This window comes from Tasmannia lanceolata, unplaced genomic scaffold (assembly GCF_043159265.1).
Source record: "Tasmannia lanceolata isolate RefF3 unplaced genomic scaffold, GAP_Taslan_0.1 ptg000019l, whole genome shotgun sequence".
In the NCBI taxonomy this organism is placed as follows: Eukaryota; Viridiplantae; Streptophyta; class Magnoliopsida; order Canellales; family Winteraceae; genus Tasmannia; species Tasmannia lanceolata.
The window spans coordinates 17,648,560-17,667,156 of record NW_027518696.1 but is presented as its reverse complement, the minus strand read 5'-3'; the positions used below and the strand labels follow the sequence as shown (position 1 = coordinate 17,667,156).

The 18,597-nt window shown below is 37.2% G+C and overlaps 1 protein-coding gene across 3 annotated transcripts in view; it reads left to right on the top strand.

The window, feature by feature from the left end:
- The first annotated feature begins 12,540 nt into the window (after positions 1-12,540).
- Positions 12,541-18,597, top strand: part of LOC143853432 (uncharacterized) — a 52,368-nt gene continuing 46,311 nt past the window's right edge. For all 3 annotated transcript variants that reach the window (XR_013237119.1, XR_013237118.1, XM_077363193.1), the window contains exons 1-2: positions 12,541-15,456; positions 15,686-15,925. Coding sequence is in view for 1 of the 3 variants with exons in the window: in XM_077363193.1 (XP_077219308.1) it covers positions 12,755-15,456; positions 15,686-15,925 (2,942 nt within the window). In the remaining 2 variants the exon portion in view is untranslated. The remainder of the gene's footprint in view (positions 15,457-15,685; positions 15,926-18,597) is intronic.

Below are 18,597 nucleotides of genomic sequence, written 5' to 3'. Positions count from 1 at the left end.
GGAGCTTCCCTAAATGGAATGATAAAAGCATAATATGCTCCCCCTCAATTGTGAATCCATTTTACTTGTCATTTCAAAGTTATATGATTGCAATTTTAAGATTAGCATTAAGGTATATGACATAACATTTGTAAGCAAGTATAAGCACAAACTCCCCTTGAATCATATGAGTGTAAGCTCCTCCTCAAATTATGCTATCAATAATGAGGTAGCACATAAATTGGGTAGCATGTTACTGTTTTTCTCCCCCTTTTGGCATCCCCAAAAAGGGAAATCTTAATATACATATAGATATAAAAAAGTAACACACATATGACATATTCATGGTTTAGATGGCGGCAAGTGGCCGAATGAGTTAGGTGTATTAATTTAGGGTGAAGGTACGACCTCCCTCTTAGAATCTAAAAGGGCTAATCGCACCAATTGATTGGCTTTTAAAATTTAGGGTTACCATCTTGACCATGAAGCCATTTACCAAACAAGGGTGATAATAGATAGATAGATAGAGATAGACAAATAAACCAACATACATGAAAATCCACCACAAACCAAGCAACATCCATACAAAGTAAGCAACAAAATCCATGGGAATCCAGCAAGTCATAGCTTGAGTTTTATTTTATTTTTAATTAAACATCACAATCCATGTATCATTGAGGGATAGAGGATAGATCAAATTAAACAGCCAAATAATTCATTCATTTCATGTAACCCTTTGAGTACAGGAACCATATAGCAAAAGGACACAATCATAACAAAAGTCACATGGGTGAGGTCTATAAACCGATACATCAATATCCTACTCAAGCTCTACCCATGGCCATACAACAAAAAAACGCATCCCCTTTTTTTTTTTAAATCTGTTTGAGTCCAGACGTCTGGATGAGTCCATCAACTCATAAGTGGGAATTTGATTGGGGTTGATTTTTTTGGTATTTTTCCTTACTCATATTTCTTAAAACACACTATATTTTTTGTTTGGATATTGATTTTGAGTTAGTTTGAAAATTTCGAAAAATGTGTGTTTTTGAAAACCTTTCTAAGTGTTGAAAGTCAAGTGAAATTGCATGAAATGAGAAGGACACCATGATGAGTGAGTTTGCTGAGTTTGACGATGTTCGCAACTCACAAATAATCTTTTTGACATGTTGGGATAATAAGATTAGATCCAAGTGACAAAATTCTCATTTTGGGTGCATGGATGGATCTTCGAGTGTTTTTGACCAAAAGTGAGATTTTTGGGAATCCATTGAGTTGGATATGTCACAATCATTTCATAGGCTTCATGGGCTCACAAATATCATATAACATTAAGTCATAACAAACAAACAAGACAAATGCAGGCAAATTTGATCTCAAACCCCTCTTTTTTTTTTCTTTTTTTTTTATAACTACTTAGTCAATTCTTTCACTTGATCTCTACTTCAAATTTTCAAGGCACTTCTTATATCACACATCCTCTCTTCACTTAGGGGTTTCTCAACATACATTTTCTCTTAACCATGGATCTTACAAGACATGATTCACAGGCATATCACGAATATATGATCACTAAAATGAAATACACATGACAGGCATACAATCATAAGATTAGAGATATTCAAGCTTAATTTCAATCCTTATGAGTGTAATACTGAAAGATGTTCAAGTCAAATTCACATTATAAGTACTTATCATCAATTTAGATGTAAACACATTACAATATCCTATGATAAGCACAATGTACTCATGGATTTCATCTTTTAGCTCCTCCTTTGACATTGAATCTTTATAACTATTGAGATCAAAGGATTTTCTGAGAGTAGTTTTCAATGGGCTTCGAGATATCATATTTGATTTAACCCTTGGGCTACAATTACGTGTTTGTTCATGATAAGCATTTTTAGCACAAAACATTTATATTTTAACTCAATCCCCTTGAGTATGATATTGTTAAATCTTTAATATTTTCTCTTCTAGGTAAACATCACATGTAACTAGCTTTTTCATCATGATTCGGCATCTTAATCAAGTAGTTATTAATCAAGTAGTGGTAATATGCATATAGTGTAATCTATAAACCATTTTTAGCTCAAATATTGAGAGAGACTTAGACATAATATTTTTATGAAACTTTAAGTCTAAGAGAGAATCATAGCTCATGAAGTGGAATACACAATTTTAATTGCACATGAGCAAGGCTAATCCATAACTAGTTATGGATAGCCAATTCAAGGTTGGACAAGTATTTCATGACCAAAGAGATGCAATGTTCATACTCTTTACATCCAAAATCATAAAAGATTTTCAATGAAGCATAAATGATGAGTTTTATAGAAAACCAAGTATGCGAGAGAAAGAGGCTCTCACTTTCACATAAATGCAACAACCATTAGATGAATATAAGCCCAAACATTTTATCTAATGGTATTTCTCATTTGACTCAAATGCCATTTGTAGGGTTTGCTACATATGATTTCACTTTCATGCTTTAAATTCATTTTATCAAACTTGTGTCCTTTGTCATGCAAAGATAGCTAAGTTTTATAAGCCAATGCACTTTCTTTTCATCCCTTGCTTTAAAGGCATATGATTTCATCTAAAATCATCAAGGATTTTATGTCATAATAGAGTATGCATATTAAGGCAATATAGACATACATAATTTAACTAGTTCAATGAATAGTAATCAAGTCATGTGAGTCTGATACATTGAACCTAGTTTTAAGGGATAAACTAAGGATTTTGAAAGGTTTTCATTATAAACGAACATTTGGCTAATAAATTTCAGCTTATGGTTCAATTTTCAAACTAAGATTTTGAAATCCATATATATATATATATATATATATATATATTTTTATCCATCATGTTGTTCTAGAATGGATTTCAAAGACATTTAAATGCATTGGTTTCTTCAAAGATTTTTAGACATGTAAATCTTAAAGGATAGTTTTTCCTTTTTTTTTTGTTTTGTTTGGACATATCCTTTACCATGGCACATTATGTATCATCTTTCTTCTTTTTCCTATCTTAGATTTTGGTAACATAGTAGATTTCTAACAAAATTCTATTCATTCTAATTTGACTTCAAATTTCAAGGATTATTAAAATATATCAGATGAACTTATGGGCAAGAAGTAATGTTGTTTGACAATTTGATTCAATCATGGTTTTCTAATGATTTTCTCATTGAATTCAATTGTGGATGTTTGTTCACAACAACTAAGTGCATTCGTCAAGGTTCTATGAAATTCATGTGCACTTAGACAAATATCATCAAGTAATGATTTTCTATTAACCATAAGGACAAATATATAGTTTTTGTTCAATAATATTATCAAAGTAATGTATATATTTTGACATATTAATATATGTAAATCAAATAACACAAGTACATGTATAGATTTTCTAATGATATGGACAATTTATGCTCAAATATGGTTTCTTTTATGGACTTCACATTTAATTCCTATTTGTGGATGATCGTAAGTGCATAGAAGCAATTGACACTTAGAGCTAATCTCATATCAAACTAAAAAGAGATATGTATCGTAATGATCAATCAAAAGTAAGCATATGGAATTTATTCAAACATGCTCTCAAAGAGATATAAACACGTTAAGGTACAACATATATCATTGCATGGAAGACATGCACAGTATTAGGGTATATAACCGTTTGATACACAAAAGGCAAGCATAGTTAAGCATATCTATCAATTTCATTACTTTAAAATGATGTGTTCATTTAAGCTCATCCCCTAGATCTAAGATTTTTAAGTTGGGGATTTTTGAACCCAAACCATCTTGGTTCCAACCATGTTTGTTCTATATAAATCATCTTTCTTAACCCAAACAAACTTTCTTGATTTTACAAATTTAAGCTTGCACCTAGATTTGTAATGTCCTAGTCTACCACAATAGTCACATGAAAATGATGCATAGGTAGATGGACAAGATGATCTACAAGAATGATGATGATGAGCATATTTTACACTTTCTTGTAGCTCATGATTTTCTAATTCTAATGTTTTATTCTTCAATCTCATCTCTTCAATTTCTTTTTCTAAAAGACTTATGTCATGAGATGAAGATGTTTTTAATTTTTCTTCTTCCACTTTTAGGAGTTGGTGTTCTTTTTCAAGATTCTTAATCTTTTCATTTAGCTCATTAATTTCATCACTAAATTTATCATTTTCTTTTGTGACTACTTGATGCTCCTTTTCCAGACCCTCATATTTCTTTTCAAGGCTAGTAATAGTATTTTTAAGGATTTTGTTCTTTGATATTTGACTTTGCCATTGTTCATGTAATTCTTCAAAGCTACTAAGGAGTTCCTCATAGTTTTCATTTTCATCTTCCAAGGTATTTTCATTAGATTCTTCAAGTGTTGCTACTAAACATAGATTTTTCTTAGAACAAGTATTTTCAATTTTGTTCAAAATTTCCTTAGTATTTCTACACGATGATATTTTATCATATATGTTCGGTGGTAGAGAGCAACATAGAGCAATCAAAGCTTTTGCTTCTAATAAGGATAGTTTTCTATCACGATCTCTCAAATCTCTTGATTTTGAGTTTAACATAAACCCATTTTCAATAATTTTTACCATATCTTTATCTAGACCTTTTAGAAATGATTTCATATGAATCAACCAAGATTCATAATCAAATCCATTCAAAGAGGGTAGTCTAGATCCCATCTTGTAAGGTTGCCTAAAATATTATCTTTTAGCTCTAACCGGTTAAGGTTGCAAACTTAGAGCCCAAGCTCTGATACCAAATGAAATCCCAGTTGGGCAACCAAGAGGGCGGTGAATTGGTTGGGTATTAAAATTTCTACTCTTTTAATATTTCTTTTCAAAAGATTACTAACACTTGTTAATTACTCTTTGGTTAATAAAGGTTAGCAAAAATAAAAGTAGAGGAATGAACAACCACAAAGCAGATAAGAAAAGGGGAAGAGTAATAGAAGAGATACCACACTAAGATTTATAGTGGTTCGGTCTTATAACTCCAAGACCTACTCCACTCTTCCCAAGTTTGTGTCCTTGAGGGAATCCACTAAAAGTATGATTCTTGGTACAACAAAGAAGGCTCCGCGTCTTCAACACTTGCCCACGAAGATGGCTCCGCGTCTCCGAGCACTCGCCAATTTCAAGGGGTTTAATATTGGTGCCCTTTCCACCTTTACAATGATTTTCAAATTACAATATGTGAATGCCTTCACTTAAGGCTAATACATCACTTCAATACAAGAAATCTTCTCCAAATGATTTGCAAGTGAGCTTGATGAGAACTTCTCCAATGATGGGATTGCAAGTGAGCTTGGAAGATCTTCAAAGATGTTGAAGGCAAGTGAGCTTGAGTGATTCTTCTTCAACTAGATTGCAAGTGAGCTAAAGGAAATCTTCTTCAAATGAGATTGCAAGATTTTGGACAAAGAAGAAGAACTTTTTGTAAAGATTGCTTGAAAACTTAAATCACACTTAGGGTTCTTTTCTCAAGCTTGCAAAAGTCATAGAATGATGGAAATAAACTCATATATATAGCCCCTTAGAAGATATAACCGTTGGAGGACATATTGGGCATTTTTAGATTTTGAAAAATAAAAAAAAGAACCAGCCGCAACTCCCAACGGTCATATTTTCCCGACGCCAGACGTCTGCCCAAACGTCTGTCCAGACGTCTGCCCAGACGTCTGGTTGCTTCCAGGGATTTACCAGATGATCGGGCAGACCTCTGCCGCAAGGTCTGGTTTGCAAGTTCACTTATCAGATGAATGAGTTTTTCTCTGAATTTTTGTACACATATGTATTGATATTAGAAGATATAACCGTTGGAGGACATATTGGGCATTTTTGGGTTTTGAAAAATCAAAAAAAGAACCAGCCGCAACTCCCAACGGTCATATTTTCTCAACGCCAGACGTCTGCCCAGACGTCTGCCCAGACGTCTGCCCAGATGTCTGGTTGCTTCCAGGGATTAACCAGATGATCGGGCAGACCTCTGCCGCAAGGTCTAGTTTGCAAGTTCACTTATCAGATGAATGAGTTTTTCTCTGAATTTTTGTACACATATGTATTGATATTAGGGAAGATTATGTACCAAAATTTAGCTCATTTGAAAACCGTTTGGGTCCCTTTTTGATCCACCAGATGATCGGACCAGACTTCTGCCGCAAGGTCTGGTCTGCAAGTTTGGCTAGTAAATCAATGAGTTTTCTTCCCAAATTTTGTACATATCAAAGTAGGTATGAGATAAAGGTGTTGCCAAAATTTCAGCTCAATCGGAAAACATTTGGGTCCCTTCGTGATAGAAAAGCAAATGGTCTTAATTATGGTTCATTTGGGTCCCTTCGTGATAGAAAAGCAAATGGTCTTAATTATGGTTTTCAAAGGATGTTTGGATTTTTGCGTTAAAAAACACTTTAGAAACACTTTGAAAATACTTGCAATCTTGTTTTAAAGATGATCTCCATTTGACCTATTTTTGAATAGTCCTCTTAAGTCTGGTGGTTGAATGAGCATGCTTATCCTTCCTTGTACATGCTTGTTCTTTGGTCTTTAATTTGACTTAGCTCTTAATGACTCCATCTTGATGTTGATTGCTCTTCTCTAAGGTTCAACTTGATTTGTCTTTGTCCTTCTTGGTTGACGGATCTTCACTATGCCTTTGATCACTATGTTCTACCTTGTTGTCGATCTTGGTAATCTAAGTTTCCTGTATGAGCTTATCATGGTAGAATCATTAGTACCAGCCTACTTCGATCAATGTGGGTTTGTTGTCATCAAAACAATGAGTAGGGCCACACATGGGAACCCTTGGGCTAACAAAATATCATTCCACTATATATATATATATATATTTATATATATATATATAGGGAAAACAGTTTATGAGCTCAAGCTATCTGAGCTCGAGTGTCAAAAACTCATGTGGGCCCACATTTTTTGGGTGATCCAAAGCACTCATTTGAAAGGACCTTACATAGATAGGGTGTGTACTAAAAATCAGGTCCATAGGATCATCCTAACCCATCCAAAAGTGGAGGGAAAATGGACAGATACTGTTTCCCCACAAATTTGCCCATTTTCCCTCCACAAATGGAAAGGTTAGGATGATCCTAGCCACCTGATTTTTTGTGGAAACCATATCCGTGTAAGGGCCTTTCAAATGAATGCTTTGGATCATCCCAAAAATGTGGGCCCACACTGTCAATAAGATCATCCCAACCCTTGATTTGTGGAGGTTAAAATGGAAGGGTATAAACCTCCACAAATATGTCCATTTTTAACCTCAACAAATCGAAGGGTTAGGATGATCCTATGGAGATGATTTTTCTGGCACACCCTATCTATGTCATGGCCTATCGAATGAATGCTTTGGATCACCCAAACAATGTGGGCCGATTGTGTTTCTAGCCGACCGAGCAAATAATGTTATCTGCTCGACCGAGCATAATCACTTTTCCATGTGTGTGTGTGTGTGTGTGTGTGTGTGTGTGTGTGTGTGTGTGTGTGTGTGTGTGTGAGGTTTCATATTATATGTAAAAAAAGAGATTATGTGATGTGTGGCCGTATAAGCCCGTATTTTTAAAAAAATACAGTACTACCCACTCTATAGGGTGATCCAAACCGTCCATTTGTTGGGCCACAACGTAAGTAGGTTGTGCCCCAAAAATCATTTCCATAGGATGATCCCAACTCTCCGATCTATAGAGAGTTGTGTAAAAAAGTTAGATCGGAGGTTATGATCATAAGGTGGAAATTATTTTGGGGCACAACCTATTTACGTTGTGGCCGAACAAACGGACAGTTTGGATCATCCTAATTTCTTTGTTAAAAATCTCGAAAGACGTCTGCGTCTGACTACATAAACTAGACAACCATATGGGAGTTTATTTCATTTCAAAACCTCTAAAAAAACAGATTATCACTTTGATAGTCTCATAAACAAAGCGTTTAGGCTAAAAAAAACCTTATTGCCCTACTCAAGCATCGGCCTCACAATTTTTCATCTTGTTCCCCTTATTTTCTCTACAGTGTTGGAGCAAGAGCCCAATGTCGATGTCAACATATCGAGAAGTTGACCTTCCATTTGAACTGCCATCGGATGATGAGATGCCTGATTTGTAGTTGTTCTTCTATTTAAACTGCATGTTGACAGGTTGACAAAAAAGGGGATCAATTATTGCTGCCACGGTGACCAAAAAGAAATAAAGAGAGCTCGAATGCCCATGAAGAATAGTTAATACAGTGAAAATGACCAAATCCACGGTCATTTCCATTGTTGTCTTTATTTTCTAGACCGGATTATGTTTTCATAGTGTTTTCCTATGGGAAATCTCAACTCAACTCCACTCAACTCAACAAAGCCTTTGTCCCAAACTAATTGGGGTCGGCTAAATGAATCCTTTAGAAAAAATTCATGAAGAAGGTAAAAGGAATCTACCAGGCTCTAATCCTAATTCTAGTTGGGTTTTTCTACGTGGATCATTTTCTTTCATTCTATCCTATCCAAGGTCATGTTCTCTGTTATGTTCCTAGTTATCAAGTCTTTCCTCCCTGTTTCTACCCAGATTGTTTTCGGTCTGCCCTTGCCTCTTTTTACTCCATCAATTTGGCACGAGTTGCCTCTTCTCACTGGAGCATCCAAAGGCCTACGTTGGATATGTCCAAACCATCTTAAGCGGTGCTTTCTCATCTTCTCCTCAATTGGAGTTACCCCCACCTTTTTAGGAATGTCTTCATTTTTAATTCTATCTAGCCTTGTCTTTCCTCACTGTTTTCCTATGGGAAATATGGAGAAAATTAAACAAGACTCTTCTCAATATTGCCCCATCAATGGAAACTTCGATAGTGGTGTCGATGACAAAGAAATCTGAAACGTTGTGTGTGAAACAACCAATTACTCCATAAGCTTAAGCTATTAGAGTTGATGGTATTTAATCATTTATACTTCAACACTCACCCTCACATGTGGCCCCTCTTTTCTTGGGTTGCCTGTATACATGGATTTTTAATATCAAAGAGTAGTTGGGATTTTGAACCCAGGACCTACTGTGTGGCAACGTCACTATACCATGTGAAATGACCAATTAATCCAAAAGCTTAAGCTATTTGAGTTGGTGTTCTTTATTCATTTATAGTATTTTCATCCACATTCTCCTCCAATATATTGCCAGCTGCACAGTTTCACAACATCCGCAAGGTAGATTTTCTACACAAATTCTACCTTTTTGACATAATTTTTTTTTTGCTCGTTATCCAATAATTTGTTCATAAGTTCAAACCCTAATGTTGCTTGAATGTCATAGGGTTGTTGATGATAAGAAATATATTGTGAAGTTCATTTGTTCCACAATGCCATGCTTCTTCATTTGGAATTCAGAGACCTATTTCGATAGCTCAACCAACATGAGTTGGACATATATTTTATTTGATGCTTCATGCCGCTTTATTGTACTTAAAATTCCTATTTGAATGAGATTATTCGTTCCGGGATTCAGCTTTCACTTATGGCGCCTCCTCATGCTCTGACCACAACTACACAAGAAGGAAGTGAATAATGGATTCTCTCCGCCATAACAGAGAAATCTGATTTAGTGTTCCAATAATTTTTTGCAAATAATTTTGATAAATTCGACTATAAACTTTGATGCCCCGGATATTTGAAATGAAAAAAAAAAAATCTCTATCACTTGGTAATTCGATGAAGTGATATGCATTATAGTTATAATATGTTTATAATAGCAATCAAAACTGTAAAAGAGACAGGTTGAAGAGTTATTTAAACTCTTTTGAATTTAAAATTTAAAACAGCTGGATCATATGATGATCAATTATCGTTATCCTAAACATGTTCTAAAAAATGCATGTCTTCAATATCGGTCAAATCCCTATAAAGAGAAAGATGGCTTTCAAAACACCAGAATATCTTCTTCTCAAATAATGAAACCAAAGTTTATACTAGCCCAAGATCCACAACCAAAGTAGAAGAAGAACATCACCAAGAAGATGTGCTTCAATATATGATAGAAAGTACACAATACAAGACACGAAGAAAATAGAGAAGAAAGCTTCGAAACTATGGAGAAAATATGAGGAAGTTGGCACTTTGCTTTTAACACAAGTGAGTTAATGAGAATATGCTTAGTCAATAGAAAGTAAAGAGTAAATGACATAGGTAAGTGGTAGTGGGTATGAGAAAGTGGATCTCGTGGCGGGTTTAGAGTTTCAAGTAGGGTTTGAATTTGAAATAAGAGGGAAGTGGGAAAAGATGGAGTACACATGTGGGGCTCACACATGTACAAGCTAGGCAAAATGACCAACATGTCCAAAGACACAAAATTACAAATTTGTCCTCACTATATCTCTCAAAATAAAAATGAAATAAAAGCTACCCAAAAAATACACTTTAAAATTTAACACCCTATCAATAGTAGGTCGGATCTAGAGTGATAAAACGAGCAGTAGAGTGGCCCATGATATAAACAATGTGATCTAATGTTGATATAAATCGAATGTGCATGCCCTTTTTGGCTACTTTGTCTTGTGCGAAATGAAAATAAACTTCAATATGTTTTGTCTGAGATTTTATATGGGGCCTAGCGTGAAGTCAAGTGTGGGTGATTCCACCTAGACCTGGCAAACGAGGTGGGCCGGGCTGAGTCAACCCGCAGGTGATGTGGGTGCGGGTCACATCGGTTGGGTAAGGAAATGACCTGCATTTTTGCGGGTCAGAATTTACGTGACCCGAGCCCAGTGCGGGTGGGTCGGGTGAACCCGCGGGTCACCCGCAAATTCAAAGCATTTTTTAATTTATTATCACTTCGAGGAAAACAAATTTGTCTGAAAAGATGTTTCTTTTATCTGAAATACATTTGGCTCCAGTAGCATCCTAATCACTTGTAATATTGAAACAACATCCTTATTTTCTATGGAAATGGCATTTTAAGGACGAGTAAAACTTGTAATATTGAAACCACATCCTTATTTTCCATAGAAATGAGTCATTTGAAGAACGACTAAAGGACAGGACTCACAAAGAACAACAAAACACGGTAAAAGGCATAAAAGACTTTGGGTCTTTTTTAGTTTTTTTTTAAGAAATAATAAAAACAAAAAAAGGCATAACACCCGCGGGTTGACTCGACCCAACCCATATTTTTGCAGGTTGGGTGGCCCGTGGGTCGATTTTGGCAGGCCACTAAAACCCAGACCCGTGCCCGCAAATTTGCGCGTGGGTCGGGTCGACCCGCAGGCACGGGTCGGTTTTGCCAGGTCTAATTCCGTCCTTGATATTTGATCCAACAACAGACTCTTAAAAAGTAGTCTATTGTTGGATCAAATATCAAGGGTGGTACTTTTAACGTACCACATACACCTGACTTCACAGTCGGGCACCGTATAATTTCTCTGTTTTGTCTAGCATAAAACAGTGGATTTTTTGCAAGGTATGTGACCCCTACATTGTAACACCATAATATTGGTAGTGATGGTAGAAAAAAGCCTAGTTCCTAGAGGGATTAGTTACATGTTAGTTTTGTCTGAGCTTTAGATAAAGAACGATATTCGGATTCGATATTTGGCTATGCCATAATTTTTTGCCTTTTGAAACTCGATGATATAGGGTTAAGACTGGACGCTTAGACCAATATAATCTTAGGAATGGGTTAGGTCTCCCATTGGAACACACTTTCTAATTATGGGCCGTTAATGGGATTAGCCCTAACTACCTAAAACCCTCAGAAAACCCTAATTCTAGATTATTAAAAAGTGGCAAGTGGGCCATCTCAATTCTCAAGAGAGAGGCAAACCAATTTGAAGATCCAAACTATCTATCTATTATGTCCTCATATGGATGGACCATTCATAAGCAGTTGTCACCAATGGGCATCTTGTTCTCTTCAATTCATGAGCACAGATTGGACAAGGAATGAGGGACCATGCGTTCTGGTCCCACATTCTCCTTCCCTTTCAATGGGTAATTTTACCATTTCACTAGTCAGTGAAATTTCTGTCATTTTTCACAGGACTTCTGATATTGGCACTGTCATGTTTTGATAATGGAAAATGAGAAATGCGCCCCTTTTCATTACTTGGGACACTCGGCTTCAGTGCACGTGGCATGGCAATCACGTCGGTTGAATCCTTTCCATGTGTAGTACATCAGCCCCTCTGCACTCATAGATACACTGCAGCTGCGTGTCCCAAGTAATGAATAGGGGCGCATTTATCACTTCCTTTAGTAATTACACTAACTCACCTGGTCTTTTCTTTTTTAAATGACTTTTTGGGAATTTTAATAACCTTTGACGGCTATTTAAATAATAAAAGACAGTGTGAGTCAGTGTAATTATCAAAACATGGTAGTCCCAATATCAGTAACATTTTCACAAACTGAAGTAAATATATTTACCCCTTTTCTCACTTAGCACAGCCCTCAGTATGTATTAATTACAACTCTTTTACACTAAAGGGGCTGTCCCAGGTAAGAAAAATGGGCAGATATATGATTTCTCTTTCACAAATTCAGGACTACATTATTAACACCACGCCAACCAGAATAAAATCCATCCATCTCTCTTCTTAAAAACTAAGAATCTCGAACAGCAAGAAAACTACACTTCTGGTCTAAAAACAAGGACTCCGCCGCTCTTCAAAAAAAGTGAAAAAAGATCGTCAAAATCCGTCTTTTCCATCCGATCCCCGTCGTTTCGCCGGAGAATCAAATCACCGGCCGGCCGAGTTCATGACTCCGGCGCTGCAATGTCGCCGGCGATGGTAGATTTCCGAACTCCGACCACCTCTCCTCAAATTCAAGCAAAACAATCTTCATTCCAAAACCCTAACCCTAACCCTAACCCTAATCCTAACCCTAACCCTAACCCTAACCCTAACCCTAAAGGTGAGATTTCTTCCCCTTTCCTCTTTGATCTCGGTGATTTATCTTTATCTTCAATCAAACACTCTCACAATCTCAAGGAGGAACAAAAATCATTGAAAAATACGATGAATTCCACAAATCTAGGGTTTGGATTTTCGAATACTAGGAATGAAAAAGAGATTGATTTGGATAATTCTTTTGCTTCGCCGGCACCGGATTTTAGGGCTTCGGGAAAGCCCTCGGGCATGTCAGCGTCCTCGTCAGGCCTTTCGAAGCCTCGGCTTGTAAAGGTGAGGAGGAATTTTGCCTCTTACCGTGGGAAGTTATCAATTCCAGTTTCAGATAGTGGGGAGGATTTAAGTTACAATCCGTTTCGTTCGAATTCGTCTGTTTCAGACAGTTCTGATCGACCAAATGAGGGTAAAAGGCAGGCAGTAAGTGATAATTTGGAAACAAGGAATCCGTCCTCAACGGAGTCGGTTCGAGAAATTAGGGTAACTGATAATACTGATGCTCAAAATGCTGGTAATTTTGAATTTGCGAAGGTCTATGATTCGGGTTTTGTGTTTGGAGGTTCTGGGTCGGATTTGAATTCGAAAAATAGTGGGTCTAGTGGGAGCTTGGGGGTTCAAGAAGTCAGGGTAATAGACAATTCTGATGGTTCACGTTCGTGTAATTTTGAATTTGGGAAGGTCTATGATTCGGGTTTTGTGTTTGGAGGTTCTGCATCGGATTTGAATTCGAAAAATAGTGGGTCTAGTGGGAGCTTGGGGTCAACACTCTCAGACGAGATGAGGAAGTTCAGCTTTGAAAGTGGAACAGCATTTCGGAGTAGAGATGATTTGGGTTTTACATTCGTTGCATGTGGAACCGAGACCTCAAATTCAAACTTGGGTGAGGCTTCTAAAATGGGTTCTTTCATATTTGGAACTAGAGGCAAGAAAAATTCTGTCTCGGCTCAAAATTCGGACTTTGGTTTTGACGGAAGCAATGTGACTAAGCAGCTCCCAGACAAGATAAAAAAATTGAATATCGGAGGCTCCGGAACATCTAATTTGAATTCGGGTGAGGTTTATGAGAAGGGTGCTTTCGTATTTGGAAGTAGTGGGAAGAAAATTTTTGTACAGAATTCGTATGCTGGTTTTGACGAAAGTTTGGTGACTAAGCTCCCAGACGAGATGAGGAAGTTGAACATGGAAAGATCTGGGAATGGTGAAGTTACTGAGAAGAGTAAAGGTATAGATCATGGCTTGAAATCCAATGAGAAGAATGATTTTATCTTTGGTAGCAGTAAGAATGAAGCACATTCTTTTGTTGGAAGCACAAATGCAGAATGTGGAAATTTGGCTGATAGGATTTTCATAGATGAAAAAAAGGGTAAGTCTATTCCGATGCCATTCACTTTTCAGGCAGGTAAGGAGGGTAACAGTTTGGGCACAGTTGAAACACCTCCCACTGAACAAAATGATCTGAAACCGAGTGATGCTGCGGGATCATTTTCATCGTCATCATTGACAAGCTCTGGTTCTGTTCTCCGGTCAGATGGAATCTTTTTTGAAGTTCCCTCTACAGATAGGGTTGAAAATAAGGCCGAGTTTAGTATTTCAAGCACGAGGGAAGGATTGGGAAAACCTCCTGTGGATAACCTGTTTTCTGGTTTACACCAGAATTTGGATTTCAGTGCAAAAAGAGGAACTGTCAAGGATACAAGGTCAACAAAAAAGAAGGGAAAATTGAAACAATCTGGCCCTGTGCACCTGCAGGCCGAGAAAATTTTTATTCCTAGGGGAAAAAGTTTCCAAGAAAATCCAGAGATGGACTCTCCTGGAAGTTATTCACCGATGGATTTCTCCCCTTATCAAGAAACTCTAGTGGCCGATCAATGTTTGAGAGAAACTTCAGTAGGATCCGAGGACTCTGTTCAACTTCGTGGCAGCCATGTGTCAACCGACACATGCCAATCTGTTCCTATGGATGCAAGATATGAAGATCTCCCTGCTGCACCACAACAATTGAATATCAATGAAGGAGATTTGAGATGGGGGATATCAAATGAGGAAGGTTCTAAGCATCATTCGGAGGGAAGTCCTGGGAAGGAGTGTTTAGATTCCAATACCGAGAAGATAAATATTAAAGATGACACTCATAGTTCTGCAGCAGAAAATAAAGCTGAGATTTTCAGCGCAAATGTAGAGAGGCAAGCAGGCGACGGTGAGACAATGTCCTGTTTTGCTTTCGGTTCAGAAGATGTTGGTGAGAAAAACTTCACCTTTGCCGCGTCACCCCCTTCTCATGGTCCATCGTCAGAAGCAAGGCGCCAATACAAAAAGAAAAATCGGTTGAAAGCAGGCCAAGATTCATATACTCCTACTGCAAATGAAAAAATTCACTTGGGTTCTCCATCTGTACCATTCTTTCCACTTTCTTCTTGTTCTTCTCAGCAGGAACCCATTCAAGGTCAAAAGGGAGGTTCCCTTACCTTTCACAGTGAAGCAGATAAAGAACCAGAGGTTAAGCAGGAGTCAATCTTGGCACCGGCTGCAATTGCTGTGGCACAGGAAGCCTGTGAAAAGTGGCGACTCAGGTGTTCTCTTCATGTCTAGTTAGCTTCTAATTATTTCTTGGATTAAGTGGACACCTTTGTTCTATTCATCTTCTAAATTCAGATTGCCAGGAGTGCAACATATTGATCCATTGTGGCCATGGAATGGAAATTTGTAGTCATTATATATGTTTCTTTAAATAGATTATATTAGATTCACTAGTGCTTTAAATCCAGCCATTTTAACTTTGATGGACTTATTGTGCATCAGGGGAAACCAAGCTTATGCAAATGGGTATTTATCTAAAGCTGAGGATTATTACACACGCGGAGTCAATTGTGTTTCTCAAAAAGAGACATCTAGAAGCTGTCTCAGGGCTTTGATGTTGTGCTATAGCAACCGTGCGGCAACACGGATTTCTCTTGGGAGAATGAGAGAAGCTCTTGGAGACTGTATGATAGCTGCTGCTATAGATTCCAACTTCATCAAGGTTCAACTTAGAGCTGCAAAGTAAGGGTCCTGGTATCTTCTTTTCTCTTGTTTGGGTTACCAATGACTAGCTCTTTCAGGCAAATTTGAGTTTGATACATCATTTTATTTGTTTATTCTCAATGCGTTATTATTATAATATGTTGATTTTACATTGATTTTATGTGAGTCTATTTATTTTTCATGCCTCTGGAATGTAAGCTTTTGATGGTTGAAGTTCTTATGCTATCCTTGTTGTTCTGTTTAATTAGATCGGCTAGGTGCACCGATCCTCCAAGCATCAACATCTAAGATTTGGAAAATTATTTTTTTCTACCCATTGGAATTCTTGTGCTGTTTCCTGGGTGTATTATCTCATCATTGTTTTCAATCCTCCAACCATAAACAAGTTTGGGGCTTTATCCCCAAAGTGGACTTGGTTGATGCATAGTATGCAAAAACTGGGAATATTTTAAAAGGGAAATACTATGACTTAGCCGACACTTTGAATTTATTGCCGACACACGTGCCGTACCGTACCCGTGTCCACACGTGTCGACACTCCTTAGACACTTTTAATGTACTCCTAGAAGTGTCAAACTTAATGTAGGTGTGTCGACAAGTTTTTTACCTTGTCAAGTGTGACATTCTGTTTTATTAATGAATAGTGTTTACTTCTTTTATTATTAACCCTTCTTTTATTATAAACTTTTCTTTTAGCTCTTCTTTATCTAATATTTGATGTTATATCCCCCTTTTAAATAAACTCTTATTCCAATATTATATTGATTGTATCCTATTGGTCTCCCTTTCTCGCTGAATATTGGTGACTTAAGAGAACTAGATTAAATTGATGAATGCGTTGTTATTTGACTATCTCATGTTTGTTTTAAGTTATAGTTGATAAATCCTAAGATTTATTAGTTTGTTAAGTGAATACCGTAAATGAATGCCATGTTTATATTGTTGCAACTTATGATAGTAATCAGTAATTTTATATGCACGTAAGTTTACGGGCGTGTCACTATTTCTAGATTTTTAGGGTTTGTCATATCACACACCTCGTATCCATATCAAAACTCGACAAACGAATCCCTGTCTACAAATCATGATTATATGTACTTATTGATTTAGTCGTGTCCCTGTTTCTAAATTTTGGGGTTTGCCATGTCTGACACTCCATGGCCGTGTCGAGACGGGACTCTCATGTCCGTGTCCATTTTTTGAATGGTAGCAAATTTCATTAAAAAAGGGAAGACCGAGCAAGTCCACCCCACCAATACAAAAAGAAAACTAATTAGAAATACAAAAGAACAAAGAAACCAAATAGCCCTATCAAGGGGGTAAAAAATAAAAAAAACTCTAAATATATTTCTCTCCAAATACATTAAACCTTGATACACGGCCCTCACTTCTGCTTCATTGGCATCAGCAACCCCAATTGACCAAGAAAAAGCCCAAATAACTTCCCCCAAAGAGTCCCTTAGCACAACCCCAATACCAGCAGGGCGAGGGTCACCCAAACTAGAACCATCAAAGTTTAGCTTCATCATACCATTTGGGGGTGGCTGCCATAGTTGCACAACCGAATGACGGTTTTCCTTGCTATTTACGTATAACTCTCCATCCCTCCCATAATTCAAATGCCGAAACAAACTGGAATAACGGAATAGATTTAGCCCAGGCAATAGTTAGTGCTATTACTTCGATAAAAAGACAATAGGAAGATTTGGCCACTCCTTCAAATACTCTATCATTTCTTTCTTTCCATAACACCCACAGGGTTTTTTCCTTAGTGGATGATGCGTTGCCCTCCAACATTCATATGTTTGCCAACTAACAAGCATATGTGTTGCCTTGAATCCCATTCTGATGCTTATTATTACGGGCCCAATTTTCAGCACATTCATGAGACATTGGGCATGGAGGTCAATTTTGTGACACTTCTCAGTCTTTTGCCTGTAGTGCCATCTGCTCAAACACATGCGTGATGGAAGGATAAGTGGAAGGCACCACTTTAACGGAAATGTTGTAAGCAAGTATGAATGCAAGGCATGTGAAACGAGTGGGGAACAAAAATGCTCGGGCAAGAATGGTTCCTTATGGAAAAGCACTGGGCGTGGAGGTCAATTTTGTGACACTCCCCAGTCTTTCACCTGCACAAACATATACGTGATGGAAGGATAAGTAGAAGGAAACACTTAAATTGAAATGCCATAAGCAAGAAAGAATGCAAGGCATGTGAAATGAGTGGGGAACGAAAATGCTCGGGCAAGAATGTTTCCTTAGGGCAAAGCACCACTTGATTGACCCTAGCTTTTACCAATGTAACTGTAAATGGGTACCTGTGTGCTATAACCTTGTTGGAATATCAGTTTGGTCATAAATTTGTAGCCAATGATGTTTTGCATTTGATTTAAGTATTGAATCATGTGCATGCGCGAACCATGCAACATGTCAGTGGATAAGTGGCTGTTAGAAATCGAGCCACTCTGCCACCTCTTAATTTATTGGTTGTGCTAAGTATTCTAAGGGTTCACATCGGACTTGCAAGTTTGCTATGTGGTCATTTCAATCAACAACAATCCATCATCTTCTGTCACTCTTCTGTTCTTAACAAGTAATTTATTAAATTGAAGGGATTGTATTGCAATGTCTTAAACACATGCCACAAACCTTTAACTTTGCTTCCGTATTGCAATCCTTTTGATGGT